Genomic DNA, 20,361 nt, shown 5'->3' on the forward strand with positions numbered 1-20,361 from the left:
CTTGTCCTTGTATCTCAGGAAGGATGAAACTTCACCAGTTCACTGACCCTGGGCTCAAAGGAAATGTTCTCTCACATAAACAGACAGCTAACGCAGATACCTTATAAATCAAGTCAGCCAGACAGCAGTTTCCCCCTTCTGTTCAAGCACAAAACCACTGGTGTGCATTAGGTGCCAGAGAAAAGCTTTAGTTCTTTAACCATCCTCTCCTGTGTGCCAACAAGGTCTTTTCACTACTTGAACTTCTCCTAGACAAAGCTAGCATTCTCCACCAACAGCTACAGTCAGGCTGTTTCTGTTGCTATTTACATTTATAGGCAGTAAGAGAAATGAAATCAAAGAGATCGTGTTCTGTTTAGCTGAATCCTAACTTGTAGAAAATTTAACAGCCTTGTCAATTTAATGCCACCATTGATTTGGAAAGTTTTGGACTGCCAGCTTAGGAAGGCATTACTGTAGGAAGCTATATTTGGAGATTTATTTTAGAAGAAAGTTCTGGACTCTTACACTCATTAAAGTGAAAGCTTAAATTCTGCAAAACCATATGGCTATCACATTCCACTCACACAGATAATCCATCTATGCCCAAGAAAAAGTTTTAACCTCCTGTAGTAAACCAAGATAAGCATAAAGACAGATTTTTCACATGCACTAAGTATTAAATAAGGGCTTCAAAAGAAAAAACTGAGCAACAACTGTAAGAGTACTTTGCTTCAGTCCAACAGTCAACCTTCACTACAGTTCCTTACCTTTCATGCTGCACAGGTTCTTATAAGAGAATCCTTAGCTATTAGGTAAATTTTATCACCTTTACTCATTGTGCAGAGTATCCAAGACTTTAAGGCCAGCAGAGCCTATGCTGGAAATTTGGCCTCCCAAATCACAAAGAGGGATTAGTTGTAACTTTACCTGAAGAAGGTCGGGTGAAATCATAGTGGTCTCTGCATTGCAAATACACATTAATGAGTGGAAGAAAGCTCTCCATGTTTTTTCTGAGGTACTTTCCGGTGACACTGCTCAGACACCACAGCTCGAACTGCAGCAGGTGAGTCCTACAATGTTTTATCAGCATGCCCACAATGGCAAGGGAGGTTTCTGACCTCTGGTTAAGGCAGTGAACGTGCACCTCTACGCTGACTGCATGTGCAAGGACTGGCTCACTTTGGAGAGCCTGAAGGAAAACCTTCTCCAACTCTTTGCTGGCTGATGCTGACATCAATATCCCCAAAGCTTTAATGTGCTCTGTGGATAGCAGCAGTTCTCGTTGGGGCTGCATTTGGTAGCTCTCTGTGAGGAGCTGCACCAAAATCTGTCCATAGAAGCTTAATTGTTTCCCTTTTTTAGGGGATTTTTCAGATTTCTGAGTAGTCAAGCTTGTTTCAGGAAGTTGCAGCATGGTTAAAGTGATCTCTTTCAGCTGAGCTGCAGCCATGTATGTGTGCAACTCCTCCAGAGCCTCCAGCTGGCGAGACTTCTTGGAAGAGACATGGCTTCTGTCTTTCCCTGCAGCCTGTAGCTCTTTCAAGACACTTTTTGTAATAGCTTCAAAATACTTTGATAACACATGTTTGCGATCCATGCTCTGCAACATCGGGGCACCCGTTTTCAACAGCTGGAGCACACCAGAATTGAGGTGAGCCGACAGGAGCTTCACAGTGACAGGGTTTAAATTGGACCGAGGAAGAGAACGTTGTTCTAAAGCCAGGAACCAACTCTCCAGCGTAGGATGTCTAAAAATCAACATGAGTGTATCTTCTAGTGTCTGTAACGAATGGTTGTAACAGTATCACTGAACAGACAATTACAGCTGGGGGCTTTAGGGGGGCGTGGGGGGGTGGTGTCTAAAAATCATTCACCTGCCTGTTTCCTGGAGCTTGTTAATTACAATTACTGAACAGAAATTGTCTACTAACTGGTCAGAGGATAAAAATATTAACAAATTGCAAGCACATAAATACCATTCTGCCAACATTTATGATGTGGAAGGCATGCCTCCACTGAACGTTCTCCACATCTAAGCACATTTACAGGGAAAACTGTGTATTGTGGGGTTGTCAATAGAATACCATTCTAATCTCCACAAGTCCACAGAACAGATGAAAGGAGGGGAAAAAAGTCCCTCCTTCAAGTACATGATTTTCACAACCAGGCTTTATACAAGGCTTAGGGAATAGAATTTCTTTTGCAAAGGTCAGAGATCTATGTCAGGACCTCTCCTGATGGTATTCCAGATCAGGGGTGAGACTGTCGATGATACAGCTTGGTCAAATCTCCAGACAGTAGTTTTGTGACTGCTGGACCACATGCTCAAAGTTCCTAAGTCCTCCTTTAGACCTCACCAGCATCTCTCTGCATCAACCTGTTTCCATTCGATTACAACTCCATGAAACACACAATGCATGATATCGTGTTCACTCCCTGCCCTTCTGAGGATGTGGCAAAAGCTACAGTAATACTTCTACAAAGCAGTAAAATCCTATTCAGTCCTATACCTCACACAGGGAGCATGTGACAGACACACTTTAATCTTAACTGAAAACCCAGAAATCCTCATGACCATTACCAAGTCACAGCACTCACATAGCCTGATCCTGGCTACATCCCCTGTTCTCTGTCACGTTTAGCCAGTTTCATGTTTTGGTGATCAGTGAAAATGTATCAACTTAATTTGAGCTCAAAAATTGTTCATGTTTAAGATCATTTGCTTTAATTAAAGGTTCAGAAAAACTTACGACTATTTCCCTAGAAAATATATCAAACCAAAGTTTACTAACAATGTCAGCTTCTGGCCTGTGTATCAAGGAATTTGGTACCTTGTCATTTGAAGACTCCTCTGTAATCAGAGATTCCTCGTCCATAAAGAGACCTGATTCAGTCTGATGCTCTTCTCGTTTCTGCTGATTATCCAACTCAATCTGATTTCCCCGGCACAAGCAGCTGCTCAGGAGGTCCACACAGAGGTCAACAAGGCGAGGACCAAAAGTTTTACTAAGCTGTGAAAATACAGACACCTTGGAAGTTGAGAAAAGAGAAGGATGGGAGCAGAACGATATCCAACAGGAACCAAAATTATGAACTTCCTAGATTACAACCTTTTCAATCACTCTCCTCTGTAGACATCTGATTCTAAGAAAGGTGTCAGGGCACCAAATAAATATTTATAGGTTTTCACGTATACTGTGACTTTTGGTGTAACAGAGGACAGTAAATTTCATTCTCTGGAAAGGCTTCTTATGGAGAGCCAGGAGCTGGATTAAAATCTGGAGTTTATTTGCACTACGCAAAGATCAGTAAGGTAACCCATGCAAAGCAAATTCAAGACTCCTTAGCGGTTAGAAGGACAGAAATTTGTGTACGAATTAGGTGCAGGTTTGTCTGGTGCTCAATAGCTTCAAGTGAGAGCTGAGCACATGAAAAAGCTGCAGAACTGGATCCTTCAGTTCTAACAGCCAAATCATTTGTACTTTCTGCATTAAAATAAACCAAACCAACCCACAATATCATCATATTGTTCTTACACTGCCAAAGTTCTCCACTGTGGATTTCAGGTATAGCAACACATGCTTTACTCCTAACAAAAGCTGTTCAGGTGGGAGCTGGGACGCCAAGTCTTTCAGTTTTGTCTGGATATCATCTTCCAGTAAGGTATTGCCTCCTCTCTCATAGGCTTTCTTTAGCAAAGTGGTAAATACAGAGTCCAGGGCCACAAAAGGTTCTTTGCATCTCTCTCTGTGTTTTTTAAACTATTTAAAAATGGAAAAAAACATAAGAGAAAAATAAAGATAGATATGAATCAAAAGTTTCTTCAGCTACCTTTGTTTTGAAATGAGTTCTGTGCTGAAACCGGGACTGAAGTGCTGGGAGCACATGTGTACAGTCCTGCTGTCACAGAGCTATTCAAAGGTGTCCCATGGGGAATCTGCATAAGGTCACTGCTGGGCTAACAGAAAAACACATCAACACCTAGCACAGGTGGTCCATGCATTCCCAACCCACACCTGGGTGAATTCCAACCACTGTAAACTGGCTCCTTGGGCCCCATTACACATTATGCTACATTGTGCCTGATGAGGAGCTGTAATCTGGGTGATTGTGTACAACCCTTGAGCCCTGGCTTCACTTCCCAACCACAACAAAGACCTCTTGTGTCAACAGAGGAAAGCCCTTGAGCAAATCTGTGTCCCAGTGTGATCAAGAAGCAGTACAGAATTAGCTTAGTGTAAAAGCATTTTCTGATGAAAATGTAACCTTTATATACTGTGAGGTTTTACAGTAATACTAGCTCAAGTGAGTTCTGGTATTCCATACCACAGGTTCCTGAGATTGCTGGGGTATCCAGAGTTTATAGTACTGATTAAATTGGTAGAGCTGAGGGTACTTAGAAACTTTCAGGGACTGCAGATCTTTATCATAGAGCTGGAACATCAAGCAGAGGGCAAGGGGTTCTCTCTGAGAGTGCAGGAGGTCAGTGAAAACAGCAACAAGATACTCTACAATGTGTGCACCTAGAAAAGAAAAAAAACCAAGTTCTGTTTACAGAAGTAATCTGCATAAGCACAGCCATGAGGGCCACCCTCTTTCCTTAAAGCCTAGGCAACAGGCCATACAGCATCCTTTAGAAAAGAACTGAATAGGATTAAAAGGTGTTTGTGATAAGACAGACACATGTTCCTGACCCACGGAAGTATCTGGAAAAATCCTCCATACAGTACTCCTTGTTGAAGTAAATAATCACCCCCCTTCAAGATCCATGCTCAGGTTGGCCTGTTTCCTTCCAGACAAACATAATTAGTGCCTTTACTCTGTTCTGCTAAACTTGTCTGTAGTTTGGTGGATAAAGACTCCAGCCAAGGACTACCTAAGAGAACTCATTTGTACTGGGGAAACACAGCCAGGTTAAGATGCACTGGTATAAATATGGAGGATTTTCTTTCAGAACTGGGACTTTCAGTCCCACCCCAGATGATACTCAACAGCCAAATACACATAGTACTTAGTGAGGTATGGTGGGGTTGGCAAATCCTGCTCTGAGGCCAACTGCTACCCCTGTGACTCTTCACTCCACCAAGTTCTTTCCTCAAGGAGGCAGTAGAACTTTGCAACATTCACCCCTGCAGCTTCATCTCTGAAGCTGTCTTTGGAAAACATGTGCATTTTCTATTCAGCAGCCCAGTCCTCCCTCCCCTAGTGACTGGTCTCAGTGGAAGAGTTGCTACAGGCACTGAAACCACCTTCCTCTCGTGATCTGCGTGCTTGGTGCTTAAAACACTCTGTTACTGAAGTGCAACTGCTTCCATGCCAAGACTGTCCATGCAGGGACACTGTGTGCACTGCTCCTCAGTCCCTTCTATACTGTGCATTCTCCTCCTCCACTTCCCTGCATCTCATCGGGGAAAGGTGAGCTCTCTTTTTCTAACCTGGACAAGTTTGTTTTCCCACAGTAAGAGCTCCCTAGAGTCAAACGGCAGTTTGTGCAATGCCTGCATTTCCATCTATTTTCCCTACTCCAGAAACCAAGAGCAAGCTTCTTCAGGGTCAGCAAAAAAGGACAGAAGCACCTCATAAGCTTTAATGCCTCTCTTGAGCAGGGAACACCATTGATTTGCACCTCCTTCTGCTTGCAATGAAGATAATAAAATGTCCCAAGGAACTCACTAGGTAACAATGATCCCATTTCCACTCCACTAGCACAGACGATACATAGAAACAAAAAAGTCTGTACCTGTTCCATTTTCAGTCTGAAGCAACAGTACATTCCTGGCTTCTAATGCAGCAGGAACAACAGCACTGAATGGAAATGTTTGGATAACCATGTCTTCATTTAAAGTGAACCCAATTTCTTCATCTAAGCCATCACTGCCCTCAATTAGGACATCCACCATATCCAGGACATCTATTAAGCGAAGAAAAAACGTAAGCAGAGGGTTCAGACTAACTAGAAAACAATATTAAGTACGGACATAACAGTGACAGGAAATATGTATGGGGAAGTATGAAGGAAGCAGCCACTTCCCCATTAAAAGAACATTCTGAGCAGTCCTTGAAGAGGTTTTCAACTCTACATGGCCAGAGAACCGAATCTTGGTCATGAGTCTTTAACATACAAAGAAGATACCATGCATTCTGTGCTAGCATTACATCTCTGTAATACAGTCAGCTCAAGGCAACTGATCCATATGGTACTGAGTGTTAAACTACCTCATTTATCTTACATTTATGTACTGCAAAATCCTACACATGGACTGTTACAACAGCTAGCACACAGTAAGGTGTCCACATCTGCAGAATCTTGAGTTTGTCTGCAGTAGGGCTGCGACTGGTCCCAGAAAGCAGGTGCAGCAAAATTCTAGCTGTGTGCCTGGGAGCAAGAAAGTTCCCTGGGCACCTCAGCTCATTCCTCCTGGACAAAGAGATATTAGCAGCCCCAGGAAGAATGGTAATAGTTTTCTTTTTAGTTAGAAAATGCTGCTGCAGGAGCCCGAAGAGAAATGCGAAATACCATTCAAACTGCATCCAAAATTACTTTTGGGGGTAAAATGGTAAGTTTGCAATTCAGACTTCTACTTGCGATACTAAATACAACTGGAGGGCTGGATCCTGTAGGTCCTTACTTCAGTGGGATTTCTGTAGCTATCAGTTATCAGTTTGCAGAATAGAGCTAGAAAATTTACAAAGCCTTAGAAGTCTCTGTTGTTAAGGGAATTGCCACATACCATCAATGTGAGAGACAGGGATGCTGACATTATCAGAGTCTTGTTTAAACATATTAACTTGGAGCATACTGGCTTCCTGAACAAGGTCTGCTGCTTTATCTGTATATGGATAGGGATTTGTCACCAGTTTCAACAGGATCTGTTAACAAAGGTTGACAGAGAAATGTAAGTGCACAGGCTATTATGTCTTCGGGAACCTTATCTTTTTAAGAAAGACCACGTGCTAGAAGTGGCTGGAAGCTGGAAAATTTTTTACGAGGACGACTTCCATATACTTCTGCAGGAATCTGCCCATGGTTACTGCTGTACATGGGACACTGGGTCCGATAGGAAAAGTCCACTGCAATTTTGCACCAAAAGTGCTACCACAGACCCAGAGTCCCTGAGGAAATTGCATTGAAAATGAAGCACTGGGCATTTAACATCCTGAAAAGTAAACAGGAAATGTCATTTTTTCTTGTAAAAGATTACAGTTTACTTAGGTCTGATAATTTTGGCAGGTATTGCCACATAAAGAAAAGAGGAGTGAGAGCTACCCCCACACACACAACACTCTACCCTTCTATCAACAGTGCTGTAATAACAACTTATCTTTCTGGATTGCATTTTCCTACAAATCATTTCACTGTCCTTCCACCCAAGACAAGAAAAAACGTCAGTTCTGTATAAAGAATTACAAACACTGCTCTTCTCAGAATTCATTCACTGATCTTTGACAAGGTTCTCAAGAATAGCAACAAAATAATTAGTTTCCATTAATGCTATTCTTGGCATTGTTTATCCAGCTAATTTGAACAGTTGTTACCCTTTCCAAAAACTGAATCACTGCTTCCTTTTTGTCTTCTTTTGTATTATCCAAGTGTTCCAGCCAAACCGAAAGTTCCTTCCACGTGTACTCAAACACTCCGCTGTCACGTAGAACCTGTCCAGAAAACCAAAGGGGAGTGGGGGGGTGGGTGAGGTGTAAAAAACCCAAAACCAACTAAAATACAAAACAAATAAAAAGCACAGATCTTTTTGTATAGCAACTTCATATTTTCTTCTTCTTGGAACGAAAGAAAAAAAAGCAGGTTGATGAAAAGAATTATTAGTCACTCTCTTCTCATCACCCCCCAGTTCAAGAGGCCTTACTCCTACTCTCCAGTGCCACTCTAACTGCATAACGAAGGGTAAAACAATGTATTTTTTAAAACAAAATCTCCCAAGACTGTATCAACTGGCCTTAGCATAACTAGGACCAAGGCCTAGTGTCTTCCTCATGGCTGTTTGCTTACTGATCTCTCAGCAAAGGCAGTAAGAGATGAGGCATGACTATGTTACAGGTGGTGAATGAAACCCACCGAGCTCTGCCAGACACACACAGGCTCTGTATGAAAAGGGAAAGCAGTCCTGAGGCAGAGAAAGGAGGGCTTCTTAAGAATGGCCAAAGTAAGAGGCAAAATGTAGCCTTACTCACTCCCTGCTGATTTTTCCAGTTGCAAGAAACCTCCTTCTGCTCCTGTCTTCAAAGAGCCTCTCCTCCTCTCACCTGCTGTCCGCAGCACAAGCCCAGTACAACTTCATTTGGTTCTTGCCCTCACACTGACCACGTGTATGGGCTGGATCCCATATGTACCTCGTTCCAAGTATGCTGCAAACACCTATTCACCGCACTGGGCAGCGAGCACATGGCGACCTCACTGTGAATGTTCATTCCCATGCATGTGGAATACAAGACTTCTACAAGAACTTGTGACACAGGAACCAAGCACGTGCTGGGGCAGTATGCACCAGACCTAGAGGCTGTTGTGCTACCTGCAGCAGTGCTCACTGCAGCAGCCTCTCTGCCACTTCATTGCTCCAGGCCTACAGTGCAGGGACACACAGAGAGAAAGCCAGATATGGCACAGAGCCCAGCCAATCCATCTTGCTCGTCCCAGCCTGCAAAGACCCTTGTATGTTGGACACTTTCAATGGAGCTGGTGTGTCCCCTGTCCCATAACGCGGCCCGAAACTGTGCCCTGTAACAGGGGCTACTACAACGCTGACTCACACGCTGGCAAGAAAGGTCCCCCTAAGGCACAGCCAAAGGTAAGAGCCAGGGTAAAGGCTGACAGGACTTTCTGTTCAACCACGTCAAGTCCTTCCTGTTATCAGTCAGCAGCCAGCACAAATCCTACTGAGGTCAAAGTTGCCTGGACACCAATGATTTGTTCCCCCCACCTTAGTAAATCTTACTTTTATAATTTCAGGGGAGCAGGCTATACTGCTCTAAGAGGGTTGTACATCTTTATAGCATTACAGCAAGAAAAAAAAAAAGTGCCATACCCTTAAAAACAGCCTGTAGGGGGGCTTTTGAAAACTACTGATATAAAGGAAAATCATTGTAAATTAGATTTAATCAGGCTACTTGTGCTTAAAAGACTTGGGCAGATGGGTAAACAGTCAAATAAATGAACATCAGGTCGCAACCACAGCCTGATCCACAGAAAAGCGTAGGCATACTCACAGCTGCTGTGGGTAGTGAGGCAGACACAATTTTACCATAGTCAAGTAACAGGCATTAACATATTTAGACATTTTTGCCCACTTTCATGCTCTCAAAATTCCAGCCCTTATCTGAGGCATTTAAATTAGGAACCTGGTGGCCCTATGCACTGTCTGTAAAAGAAAGGAAGGAGGAGGGAGAAGAGAAGGAGGAACGGCTGTCTGAAGGACAATCCAGATGACAGGCGACTTGAACTACACGATGGTAGAACCAACTGCCTCTCATTCTCAACAAGAGGAAAGCTTGACCAGCTTCCTAACTCTGGCACCTATGTTAAATGACTGTAATTATACAGAATGAATCTGTGCTTTTGTTTCTCCAGACACACAAAATACAAAGGAAACTATCACAGCTCATTTGCTCTACATTTACTCTGTGTACACCACCTCCAGCTATAAAAACAACACTCCTGCTTACAAGAATCTGACAAGCCAATTCATTTAAAGAAAGAAAAAAACAAAGAAAAGAAAAAAGGATTAATTTTTAAATAATTAACTATTTTTGGCAGAGTCTCAAAATAGAAATACACTTGCAGCTCTCATGAAAACAGGCAGGAACAGAATGTGAAATCCAAAAACATGCTTTCTGATTATATGGCACTGTTGAAAAATAAGCAAAACACACTCATTAACATCTATTCTTAGCAGGCTGTCTGCTGACGTAACTGCCCTAACCTCACTGCTCCTGTATTCTCTTCAGAGAAAATGAAATGGACTGAATCTAAAATGGGAAACAAGAATGAGTCAGACAGCCTACGTCTCCACTCAGCAAAAGAATCCAAATACACTAGAAAAACTGTACTGGGTAGCTTTTGATTGAGATATTCATTACTATGTGACAAAGTTAACCAGAATTTAATCCCTTGCAGGGATCAAGGGCAACTAAAACCTAATTCAATGACTGTAACTTTGCTTTAGTGGACTGAATGTTACAATTGCACCCTGCAATTGAAGCTAAACACAGAAATTAAGTGCACAAAGCTGTATACAAACTTATATGCTGCTATTACTACGGGACACTGCACCAGGAGCCCTGTTCAGGGCTTAGAACAGCTTTTTGGATTTTCTCCTGGTGGGAACAGTTTGGTTTGGTTTCCTTTTAATTTAGGTTGCTACCCCTACTTAGATAATTAAAAGATGCCCAGTTCTAAAAAGATACTGAAAACAACAGCCACTGGTGCCTTCATGAGACTTGTAGTTGATCAGCACTTCTGAAAAGTCAGGTAACTTATTTAAATGCACAGAAGGGGATTTTAATTCATTTTTAAGACAGAAGTACTGCTTGTATCAGACTGTAACAAATAGGATTATTTTGCAAGGCCAGAGCAAACAAGCTAAGGTTTTAGGAAGGCTAGGGTGATGAAGGACGGGTTAAATAAATGAGCATAAAAAAAATCATCTCACTTGATCAACGTCCAGACCTTTGCAAACACAAACTACATTGATTTATTACAGTATCAGAATTCATTCAGCCTAGAGGGGTGGGCTGACATTTTCCTTACTATTTCATCAACTGTTGCAGCAAATGCAGTTGACAACATTTACCTTCATAGAATATTTAGCTCATTGATAGTTATCTGACAGCAAATTCCGGTAAGTCACAAAAAGCAGGAGAGAAGATTCAGTTGGCCACACAACTATATGGTAATGGTATCTGCTTTAAGAAAAAATTTTACAATCCTGAAATTTCAGACCAATGTGATATAGTGAGTATCCTGATATTTCAGATCAAGTGCTTACCTTGATGATCAGTTTTTTGGTTGCAATTTTCAGATGACATTGGTTACTTGTAACAAACATTTTCATCAGTAAATAGAATACCGACTTTTCACCAGATACCTTCTCTGTCTCAGAGACATCCTAAAACAAAATATATATATTTACTGGTACAGCAACACTGTACAGGATTATGTTGCACTCAAGTAGGTATGTAATATAATTATATTATTTTATAGACCTGCCTAAAAGGGCCTGAAATTAATGAGACCATTTATACTACTTTGCATTCAATGAGCCAGGAAAAACAAGTACAAGGGTTTTTTAGAAAGTGGAAGAAGAGAGGAGTAACAGAAACACCAACTCATACAAGGGTCCAAGAAAAACACACCTTCCTCCTCAATCATCCATTCTACTTCTATTATCCCCAGGAATTCAGATTTCCTACAAGTACTGTCTGAATAAGAAACGTAATAATTTAAAAGATGGATCCCCAAAGAACAAGAAAACAATGCAAGTCACAGGGATGCTGCACACTACCTGAACATCAAATGACAATCCTTCAGCCACCTCCCCTGCTTTTCTCCCTGATTTGCATTTGATGTCTAACAACCGCAACCCTCTGTAATATTGCCAGATCTGGCTTCTATCTTTTCTGTTAAAACCTGTCTATACCAGAAGCCACAAGAAAATACTGGAGCTTCTTTGCCTGTTTCCAGGTTTTCCTTTGCTGGCTCTTAACTCTCCTCACTTTTCCTTTATGGCCAGCTGGAAACAGCTGACAAGGCAGGGTCACAGTCACACATGCCCATAGGTCTCTCTGCTTCCCCGCAAAGCAGACTCTCTTTCTCTAGACATGCAAAACAGACACTCTACAGCTTTCTTATTTTACAAGGCTGCAGTAAAGGAGCAAGCAGGGGCCCTGAAGGTTTCCTGTAAATATGGAGGGACAGACTTAACAGATAACAGAATCTTCCCTGGGAATAGGTGGGATGGCTCCCCTCAGCAGCTCATTTCCTTGGTCTGAAATCTCAGGTGTTCCAGACAAGTGGAAACCAGCAAATTCTCACTTGTGCCCCCTCCAAAGATAAGAAGAGCTGAAGGAACCCTGTCCAGCTCTTGTCAGGGATGCAAAAATTTCTGTCCTTGCAGAAAAACTTTTCAGCTCAGAAGGGATCCTTCACTAAAGCTAAGACTATAATTCCTACTGGTTTTACAAGAGGGTCATCTCCTAAAATGACTTGACTGGGACTAGTTTAAAACTAGGCAGTGTCAGCTGTAAAGATTTGAGGACAACGGGCCAAAGAAACATAACTCTGCCTTGAAGTCTCTTACCTGTACTCTGAACCAGGCAAATTTATTTGCAGGAAGTTCCAAAGCCACTTTCAGTATGTGGTGCTGCAGAACAGGAGGGACCTCCTCTCGGAGGCCCTTTTCAGTGACAATACCTGAGGTTTGAAAGCAATGCAATCAACTTCATTTTGGTATATCTTCCTGAGATCTCAGAACACTAATCATTTAGGGTTTCAAACCACCACTGTGAGATAAGCTGGCAATCCACACATTTTCGTACCATGACATTCCCAGACAGACTACGATTATGTTTGGCCAACCTAAGGCTGAAACCCAGCCCTCAGCAGGGAGAGTCTAATACCTGCCCCTGGCACATTGCTTGTGCATGGGAATACAAAATCTCTTCTATCAGTCTTAGCAACCCTGAGAAGTTGTGTTCTACAGGAAGTAAAGAGGATGCTTAAACTGGAGACCAAAATACAAAATTTAAGTCAGTAACAAATCTTAACACTTATACATTACAATATTTGCTACAGCCAATGGAACTTGTGTCTCTCCATACATCACTTTTATCATCTGCTAATGACTGCTATGGCATAACCTCAGAATTATTCACCTTACAAGTCACAAAGCTGTGCAGAGACCCTCACAGTGTGCTCCAGAAATTGACCTGCTCACACATTAACTACAGTTAAGTTACATACAGAAATCAGCTGCATAAAGCTTTGCTGTCAGTGTGCTTTTCATAGTCCGTGTAGCATCTCTGTGGTCCAAATCAGAGAGAGAACAATTTTAAAAATCACTACAAAGTCTAGCCAACAGCAAGACCAAACAATAAAACTGTACCAGCTGTTTAAACAACTTATTGCTACAAGGTAGAAAAATATGCTGCCTTTGGAGTATGTGTTTCGATCAGGGCAAGGGGAATGAATGGCATCTGAGAGAATGAAGCTTCATGGCTAATTTACACCATCATTTTCTACCACATCATCTTTCATCAAAATTAATATCCAGACTCACTTCATTACATTTGTTTGAGAATGATACTTTATTTCCAGCCTGTTCAACTTTGTTATTTCATACATTCACAAAACCTACCACCAAAGAGATTTCTGACTCACAAAAGGTGTCCTGCCTTTTGTCCCTTTGAAGAAAGCAGACCAATGCAAGAAATAATGGGATAAACAGGGTGTGTGATTTGGTGAGTCACCAAGTATACAAACCAATTAAATATGCTTTGACAGAGGGAGGAAAAACCTCATGCATGAGACAGTTGATTTAGAGGGGGGTTTTGTTTAAAGCCCCTTTTTTCCCTGACAGACTTTAATTAAAGCATTTACATAACTCCCATCCTTACACATCCCAGACCTGCCTAAAACACAAATAGTTGCTCTAGTTGGGTGGCCTACAAGCTTTGGTGACCCAAAGACAGCAGTGATGCCCAAACAACATTTTGCTGTCCCCTCCAGTCTCAATTTTAAATGGCTGTATTTATTGTACCACAAACAATATTGGAGGATCTTGCCCACAGCCCGTAATTGTGGCTCATCGTCCTTGCTGCGTTAAGCAGGTACAGAATGTCTTTGTTTACTTCTGCTGTATGAAGAGGAATACCCTCCATGAAGATGACATCAGAGACAAAAATACAACAATATTGCTAAAGTGCTTCCTGATATAGATTTTCTGCAGGAGATGATACCATACAGAATACTACTCTTCTCCCCACACACCACCAAACTATGATAAAATAATTCAAAACACAGCAAACGGGAAAAGATACTTGAATGTTAGAAAATTTTCCAGAGGAGACCAATGAATTGGTACTTGCTTCTCCCCTACCCCAAACTTTCTGTGAGCTATCCTGTAAAAAAATAAAATCTGTACCATTCCTCATACAAGTTTAGAAATAATTTACTTATGTTGGATTGTTGACATAGGTCTAGGAGAATAAAACACCCAAATCTCATTAAGAGTTGGACATACACCTTGCTCAGAAATATTAGAATTAAAACCCCATAAAGGCCAATTATTTGCAAGAATATAACACAGAAAGAGGAAGACTGTAGTAGAACCTACTACTTAAACAACTAAGTGTATGGAATTTAAGAGGGCAGAGTGCCAGAACACTGCAGAAATAACAACAATAAATGCCAACACAATGAAGAAACTAAAATGGGTTACTTTTAGAAAACAGTTCTTGCTCTGTCTACACAGAAGAGCAGACAGTCCCTTTTGCTGTGGACTTTGTAAACAGCCAGAAAAAACAACAAAGGTAATAGAAATACCCATCACATACCTTTTAGCAGCTTGCTAAAATCAAAGTTGCTCCGTGCTACCAAATGGGGCACAACCTTCTGATAAAGGCATATGACCTGAAGCAGTGCAGCTTTCAGAAACAGTGTCTCAGCATCATCTGAACCTAAACAAAGTGTTCACACGATTAGTTTCTCCTTCCTTCATACCAAGAGAGAACACTGTAGGAGCTGCATTACCCAACATGACAATTAATAATTCTATTTCCAATAGGCTTGCCTATGAAATGATCAGTTATCTTCCTCATTAACAAGAACAGGAAAAAACCACAGAATCTCCAGTCTCCTTCCCCAGTATTCCTGCGTGAAGACTTTTAAAACTGAATCAGCTTACCCAGTGCTTAAATTGACAGTTGTAATTTCTAATTTGATTTGAAAGTGCTCACACATATAAAATGACAGTCTCATCACTTCAACATTCACAATAAGAATCCAATCAGTCACACTGCTGTTCAATTTAAGTCTGAACAACAGAAAAAAGCAAAAGGAAGGATACGGTCATGATGCTGGTTTCTGGGGTCACTATTGTCACCTAGTGCCAGGTAGGTTTGACTGGGAAAATGCACGAGACAGTACAGTTATTTATTTATTTATTACTTCCTTCAGTTAAAGGTTTCTTTCTTTCCCTTCCCTTCCCTCTTTCAAAATACTACTTCCTCAATGTGACCTCTTGGCAAAAGGAAGACAACAAATACCTGTATGAGAGAAACACCATAACCAGTTAAGGCAGCTGTTTACTTCTTAGGAAAAGCTATCTCAGCAAGTAAATATTCCTTCAGTTTATAACATGAGGACACATAAAAGCTACATGTTATCCAATCACTAATAAAAGGAAGCAAAATAAATGGAGGGCAGCCAAAACATTTTTTTAACACCTACTTTTTTCCTGTTAACCGGGTCTCCCTCAGGGAGCTATGAAGAACTGGATGGATGCCATGCATAAACTTTGTCTTTGTTTGCCTGAGTCTCAGCTCCCATTAAAAAAAGAATTCTCTAGTAGCCATAGTGCAAGTAAAGCTATAACAGGTGAGCTGAGAGTAAGTGATACAGTATTATCATCCTAGTATGCAGAGAAATTAGATAGCTACAGTACTTTAGAGGTTAGCTTCTCCATTGGTTTCAGCAAGCACTCCACCAATGAAGAGGCTTGGAGTGTCAGCACTGACAACTATTTTGCTGCCCAAAACCATACACAGAAGAACATACACTGAAAAACTCTCTGCTCCAAGCATATGTGGCATATGCCCTGTGAAGGCCATGAAACTGGGTGCAGATTTATCTTCAGTCTCTAAGCAAAACATTGCAGGCTGCTAGCCAAGCCACAGAGACCATCAAAAACTTTCAGTTCCCTGCAGTGCAACTATGAAAGCAATTCCTTCAGGAGGGACACTGCTTGTGAGAGAGGAAAACCAAAGCCTTCAACTGCAATCCCCTCGCCCACCTCTTCCAGCACTTGCATGTTTCTATTCCTGTGCTACTGCAACACAAGCATTTGTGTAGCCATAGTAAATAACTGCTTCTAAAAAAATGATCTCATTGTAAAATAACTTGGCCAAACAAAAATCCTTCAAAGAATTATTTTTCAGGCATATCTGTTTCCCTGCCTGTTCTATTGTGTGGCTGCAAAATAAATCTCTTAGCATAGGAATATCAAGGACTGGAGGGTTAATTTCAGCAGGAGGAACTGCAGAGCCCTGCACCCAAGGAGGAACAAGCTCATTCACCAGTACATGCTGGGGGCTACCCAGCTGGAAAGCAGCTTGGCAGAAAAGGACCTGGGGGTCCTGGTAGACACAAGGTTGAACATAAGCCATGGATGTGCCCTTGCCGCAGAGAAGGCTACCTGTATCCTGGGCTGCATTAGGCAAAGCACTGCCAGCAGTTCAAGGGAGGCGATCCTTCCCCTCTACTCAGCACCAGGGAGGCCACACCTGGAGCACTGTGCCCAGTTCTGGGCTCCCCAGTACAAAAGAGACATGGACAAGCTGGAGAGAGTCCAACAAAAACTCACAAAGATAAAGGGACTGGAACATCTCTCCTATGAGGGAAGGCTGTTCAGCCCAGAGAAGAGAAGGCTCAGGCAGATCTCATCAATATATACAAATGCCTGAAGGGAGAGCGGACACAGCCCGGCTCTTTTCAGTGGTACCCAGTGGCAGGACCAGAGGCAATGGGAACAAAAAGAAACACACGGGAGGCTCCCTCTGAACATCACGAAACACTTTTACAGTGAGGGTGACTGAGCACTGGCACAGGCTGCCTAGGGAGGTTGCTGGAGTCTCCAACCTTGGAGATACTCAAAAGCCATCTGGACATGGTCCTGGGCAACCAGGTTTAGGCAGGGGGGTTGGATAAGATGTCCCTTACAACCTCAACCATTCTGTGATTTTGTAATAGCAGAAAGCCAAACTACTTAACCTCCTAGTAGCAACGGCAGCCTATTTGTCAACCTGTGTCCTTAAGCAATTCTGACACTGGTCAGAATTAAACTGCCCAAAGAACGGAACAAAGCAAAGGTGAATAGTAAACGCACAAGTGACTTCTGGACCCTGCTGAAGTTAATGACCTTACGTGGAATGACGATTTCACAACACCCATTCACAAACATGTAAGAAGGGGCAAGTCCCCCTTGCTTTGCCTACCATGCTGCTCAGTGACTTGTGCTGTCTCAGTCATTGCCTTTGTAGTGGAGGTATCACTTTCCTTTTTCTCTTCTTGGCCAACATGTTGTCTCCCTTGCTTCAGAAGGGACTGCCAGACTGCCACTATATTGTTCATGTCTGGTAAAAGCTAAAAGCAAAAATAGTAAACTGCAGTAGCTCCCCTCTGTGACACAAAGCTACTGTGATAAAAATATTCACACAACCAACACACACAAGGACTTGCTGCTCTTCACAAAGGTTGTAACTGACCTTGTAAGCAATCAGAAAAATCAGTTTATGTTTGGTTCTTCATCCACATGGTACATTTTCGACTCAAGTGCTACTTGTCTAGTAACTTCTAACTCCTAAGTTAGAAATAACTAAATCTGCTGGTGACAATTTACTTGAACCAGGAAGAGAATTTGCTTCCGAGCCTGCTCTTGGAATTCATTTGCAGCTCAATAGCTGTCAGTGTTACAAATCTGTCTCACAACAAAATTTTGTTTGCATTTCCATCAGCCAGCTGTGTTAGGAAAAGTAGTCTACTACCACACTAGTTATTAACACCTTTTAATCCACAGTCTTCCCCTCCCCTTGCCCAAAGATACTACTATCTCATGGCTCCCAGGCTACAACCACTGGGGAAAAAAGTGCAGAGAAGTAGTTACCTGCTGCAAAACAACTCATGTTAGACCCCAATTTTCTTTTTTATTTTGTACCTTGCTGATGGCTTCTCTGTACAGCTGTACAAATTCCTGCATCATTGACAGCGTAAAGATTTCTGACTTTTGCCAAGTTTCTTCATTCAAACAGTACTCAATATTCTTCAAGGCTCTTCTCAGAACCATTGATACGAGTGACAGTATGCTGTGCTTCACTACTGTGCTGGGTAACTAAAAGGAAGTCGAATTAATGACATTTCAGTGCTTTCTCTTACGCTTTGCACATAATCTGTACTATGAATATATGCTAAAATTTGTTAACAAATTATTTCCTAAACATTGGCTTGCAGGAAAGAATCTGTAGGTTTTCAGATTCCCAGCCTAAACAACTAGTGAGCATTGGCAGAACTGGTGCTTGAGAATGGCTCTTGGAAGCAGTATCGATGGGGTTTAATTAATTTTCCAGTGCTTCCCCAAGCCAGATTTATGCTGGGACAGACAATATAAAATGTATGCAGTCAACCAACTTAAAAAACTTCTTGGATGATGACACACTTAAACTATATTAACTGGGACAGAAAAATCCACTGACATACTATAGACTACTCTTACATTTAGTCCTTGGGTGAACATTATTTTATTGCACACTGCAGGGACTGTTGTTACCATCACCATAGAAAGCAACCTGGGAAGAGGAATAAACTCTGAAGTCTTAAAAGAATTGGAGATCTCTGGTTGAGCCTCATAGATCTGAAATAAAAATAACAATTTAATCAACATTGATATAGTCCAGTAGAAAACAGCTTCTTCTGGGGAGCATTTCACAGAAACATTCTGACTTGTCAAAAGTAATGACAGCACTAAACACCAATTTCTACACAGCAATGCTACAGAGCACGCCCCAGACTCCTATTCAACTAAATGGAACACCTGTACGCGACCTGCATCCCTGCTAAAGGCCACCCCTTTTCAACAAACAAGACTACAGATCCTACTTGCCCATTTTAAGCTAAACAAAGAGGCCAAGGAACACTCAGAAAGGACAAAGTTCTAGCTGACTTTCAATGCTGCTGCCACTCAAAAAACATTATCACGATGTTTTCCACTGTTTCTTATACCAATTCCTTCTTTCTCCATTTAGTTAAATGTTTATACAGCCTCCTGCTCTAAGTATAGCTTTTTACAGAAAGACCATCCAACTCAGTCTATGTATACACTTTTTAAAGCAGCTGTGGCTTTGAGCCATGGCTCATTATCCTCAGCACCCACAGAAAACAGGATGCCATTTTCCCCCCCTCCATTTACCATCTTCAACATTTAACAGCATCCTGTTGCTTCTTTCCTAACATACCCACGGTAATTGATGGTGTTATTTCAGAACCATTAAGTCCTTCCTGTTTAGCTCACTTAAACCTCAGTCACCTAACTTCCCCACTGCTGGACTAGTTTGTTTTTAAAATCATCATTTATGAAATATTATGCCTGTCTGCTTTCCAGTGATTTCAATAAACTCTAAAGCACCGTGCATTTACAGCTGTGAACACAATACATCTTCAGACATGTGAGTTTCCTCTGATACAGAACAGCTGCTTCTGAACCAAAACCAAAAAAACCTACTCCCTGATCCTCAGCTTAGTTCCTCTAAAAATCAATGAAATTTTGTTCTTTGGCACTAGAAGACCCCAGATAAATAAATGAATTCAGAGTTAGTTTATACCTAACATGGCCACACCACAGGCTGGCCTGGCTCTGTACTGCACAGTACCCAACAACTGTAACAAATTTTCTATAGGAATATATGGAAATTTCTTCTTTCCTATTCCAATTTTGTGTAATTCTGCACTACTGTTTAACAAAAACTACTTTTGATTTTTGGAGAGGAAAGTTCTGGAATTGCATATTTCTGTGGAGAGGTGGTGTGCATCATTCATACTCTTACCTTTTTGAGTAACTTCATATTGTCCATCCAGGCAGACTTCTGTCTGGGAACAAAGGAATACTGGGTCTCCTTAAAGTATCTACTCAATAAATCTGGGCATACTTTAAGAATATTCACCATGAGATCAGCAACCATTTCATCTTCTGTTGCAGTTTTTAAACCAAGCAGAAAGTGCAGAAGCACCACATTTCCTCCTCTATTAAAGACAAAAACACACTTTCAGAAAGAAATAGTTATTTCAATACTTTACATGTGATGCTAACTCTGCAACTCCTCTAACTGTTGCTGGGATAAATTCAAGGCAAGACCTCTCACACTGCTAGTATAATTTCTGAGTTTATACTCAGAAAAGTAAGAACATCAATTTGCCATGTTTCCTGCATGACAAACTTTAATTACTTTTAATTAAAACCACAATGTTTCAGAAATATTCAAACCAAGCTTCACAAAGGTACAAATGTAGAATTAAAACTTTAATATTAGACTTGGAAGTATTTTCTGTGGTCTTCCACCACTTTTTATTTTTAAAGTGTTCATCTCTATGTCCCTAAACAAAGT

The 20,361-nt window shown here is 41.4% G+C and overlaps 1 protein-coding gene across 1 annotated transcript in view; it reads right to left on the bottom strand.

Annotated features, from left to right (window-relative positions):
- The window catches only part of URB1 (URB1 ribosome biogenesis homolog), a 53,570-nt gene that overhangs the window by 21,252 nt on the left and 11,957 nt on the right, over window positions 1-20,361 (bottom strand). Inside the window, exons 9-22 of the mRNA XM_055703310.1 lie at window positions 19,804-19,999; window positions 18,477-18,614; window positions 17,922-18,095; window positions 17,203-17,350; window positions 14,545-14,667; window positions 12,291-12,403; window positions 10,980-11,099; window positions 7,519-7,635; window positions 6,714-6,852; window positions 5,723-5,893; window positions 4,309-4,505; window positions 3,519-3,743; window positions 2,814-2,993; window positions 910-1,762 (exon numbers count right to left, since the gene is read on the bottom strand). Coding sequence (XP_055559285.1) covers window positions 910-1,762; window positions 2,814-2,993; window positions 3,519-3,743; window positions 4,309-4,505; window positions 5,723-5,893; window positions 6,714-6,852; window positions 7,519-7,635; window positions 10,980-11,099; window positions 12,291-12,403; window positions 14,545-14,667; window positions 17,203-17,350; window positions 17,922-18,095; window positions 18,477-18,614; window positions 19,804-19,999 — 2,894 coding nt within the window. The remainder of the gene's footprint in view (window positions 1-909; window positions 1,763-2,813; window positions 2,994-3,518; window positions 3,744-4,308; window positions 4,506-5,722; window positions 5,894-6,713; window positions 6,853-7,518; window positions 7,636-10,979; window positions 11,100-12,290; window positions 12,404-14,544; window positions 14,668-17,202; window positions 17,351-17,921; window positions 18,096-18,476; window positions 18,615-19,803; window positions 20,000-20,361) is intronic.

This window comes from Falco cherrug, chromosome 2 (assembly GCF_023634085.1).
Source record: "Falco cherrug isolate bFalChe1 chromosome 2, bFalChe1.pri, whole genome shotgun sequence".
Classification (NCBI taxonomy): domain Eukaryota; kingdom Metazoa; phylum Chordata; class Aves; order Falconiformes; family Falconidae; genus Falco; species Falco cherrug.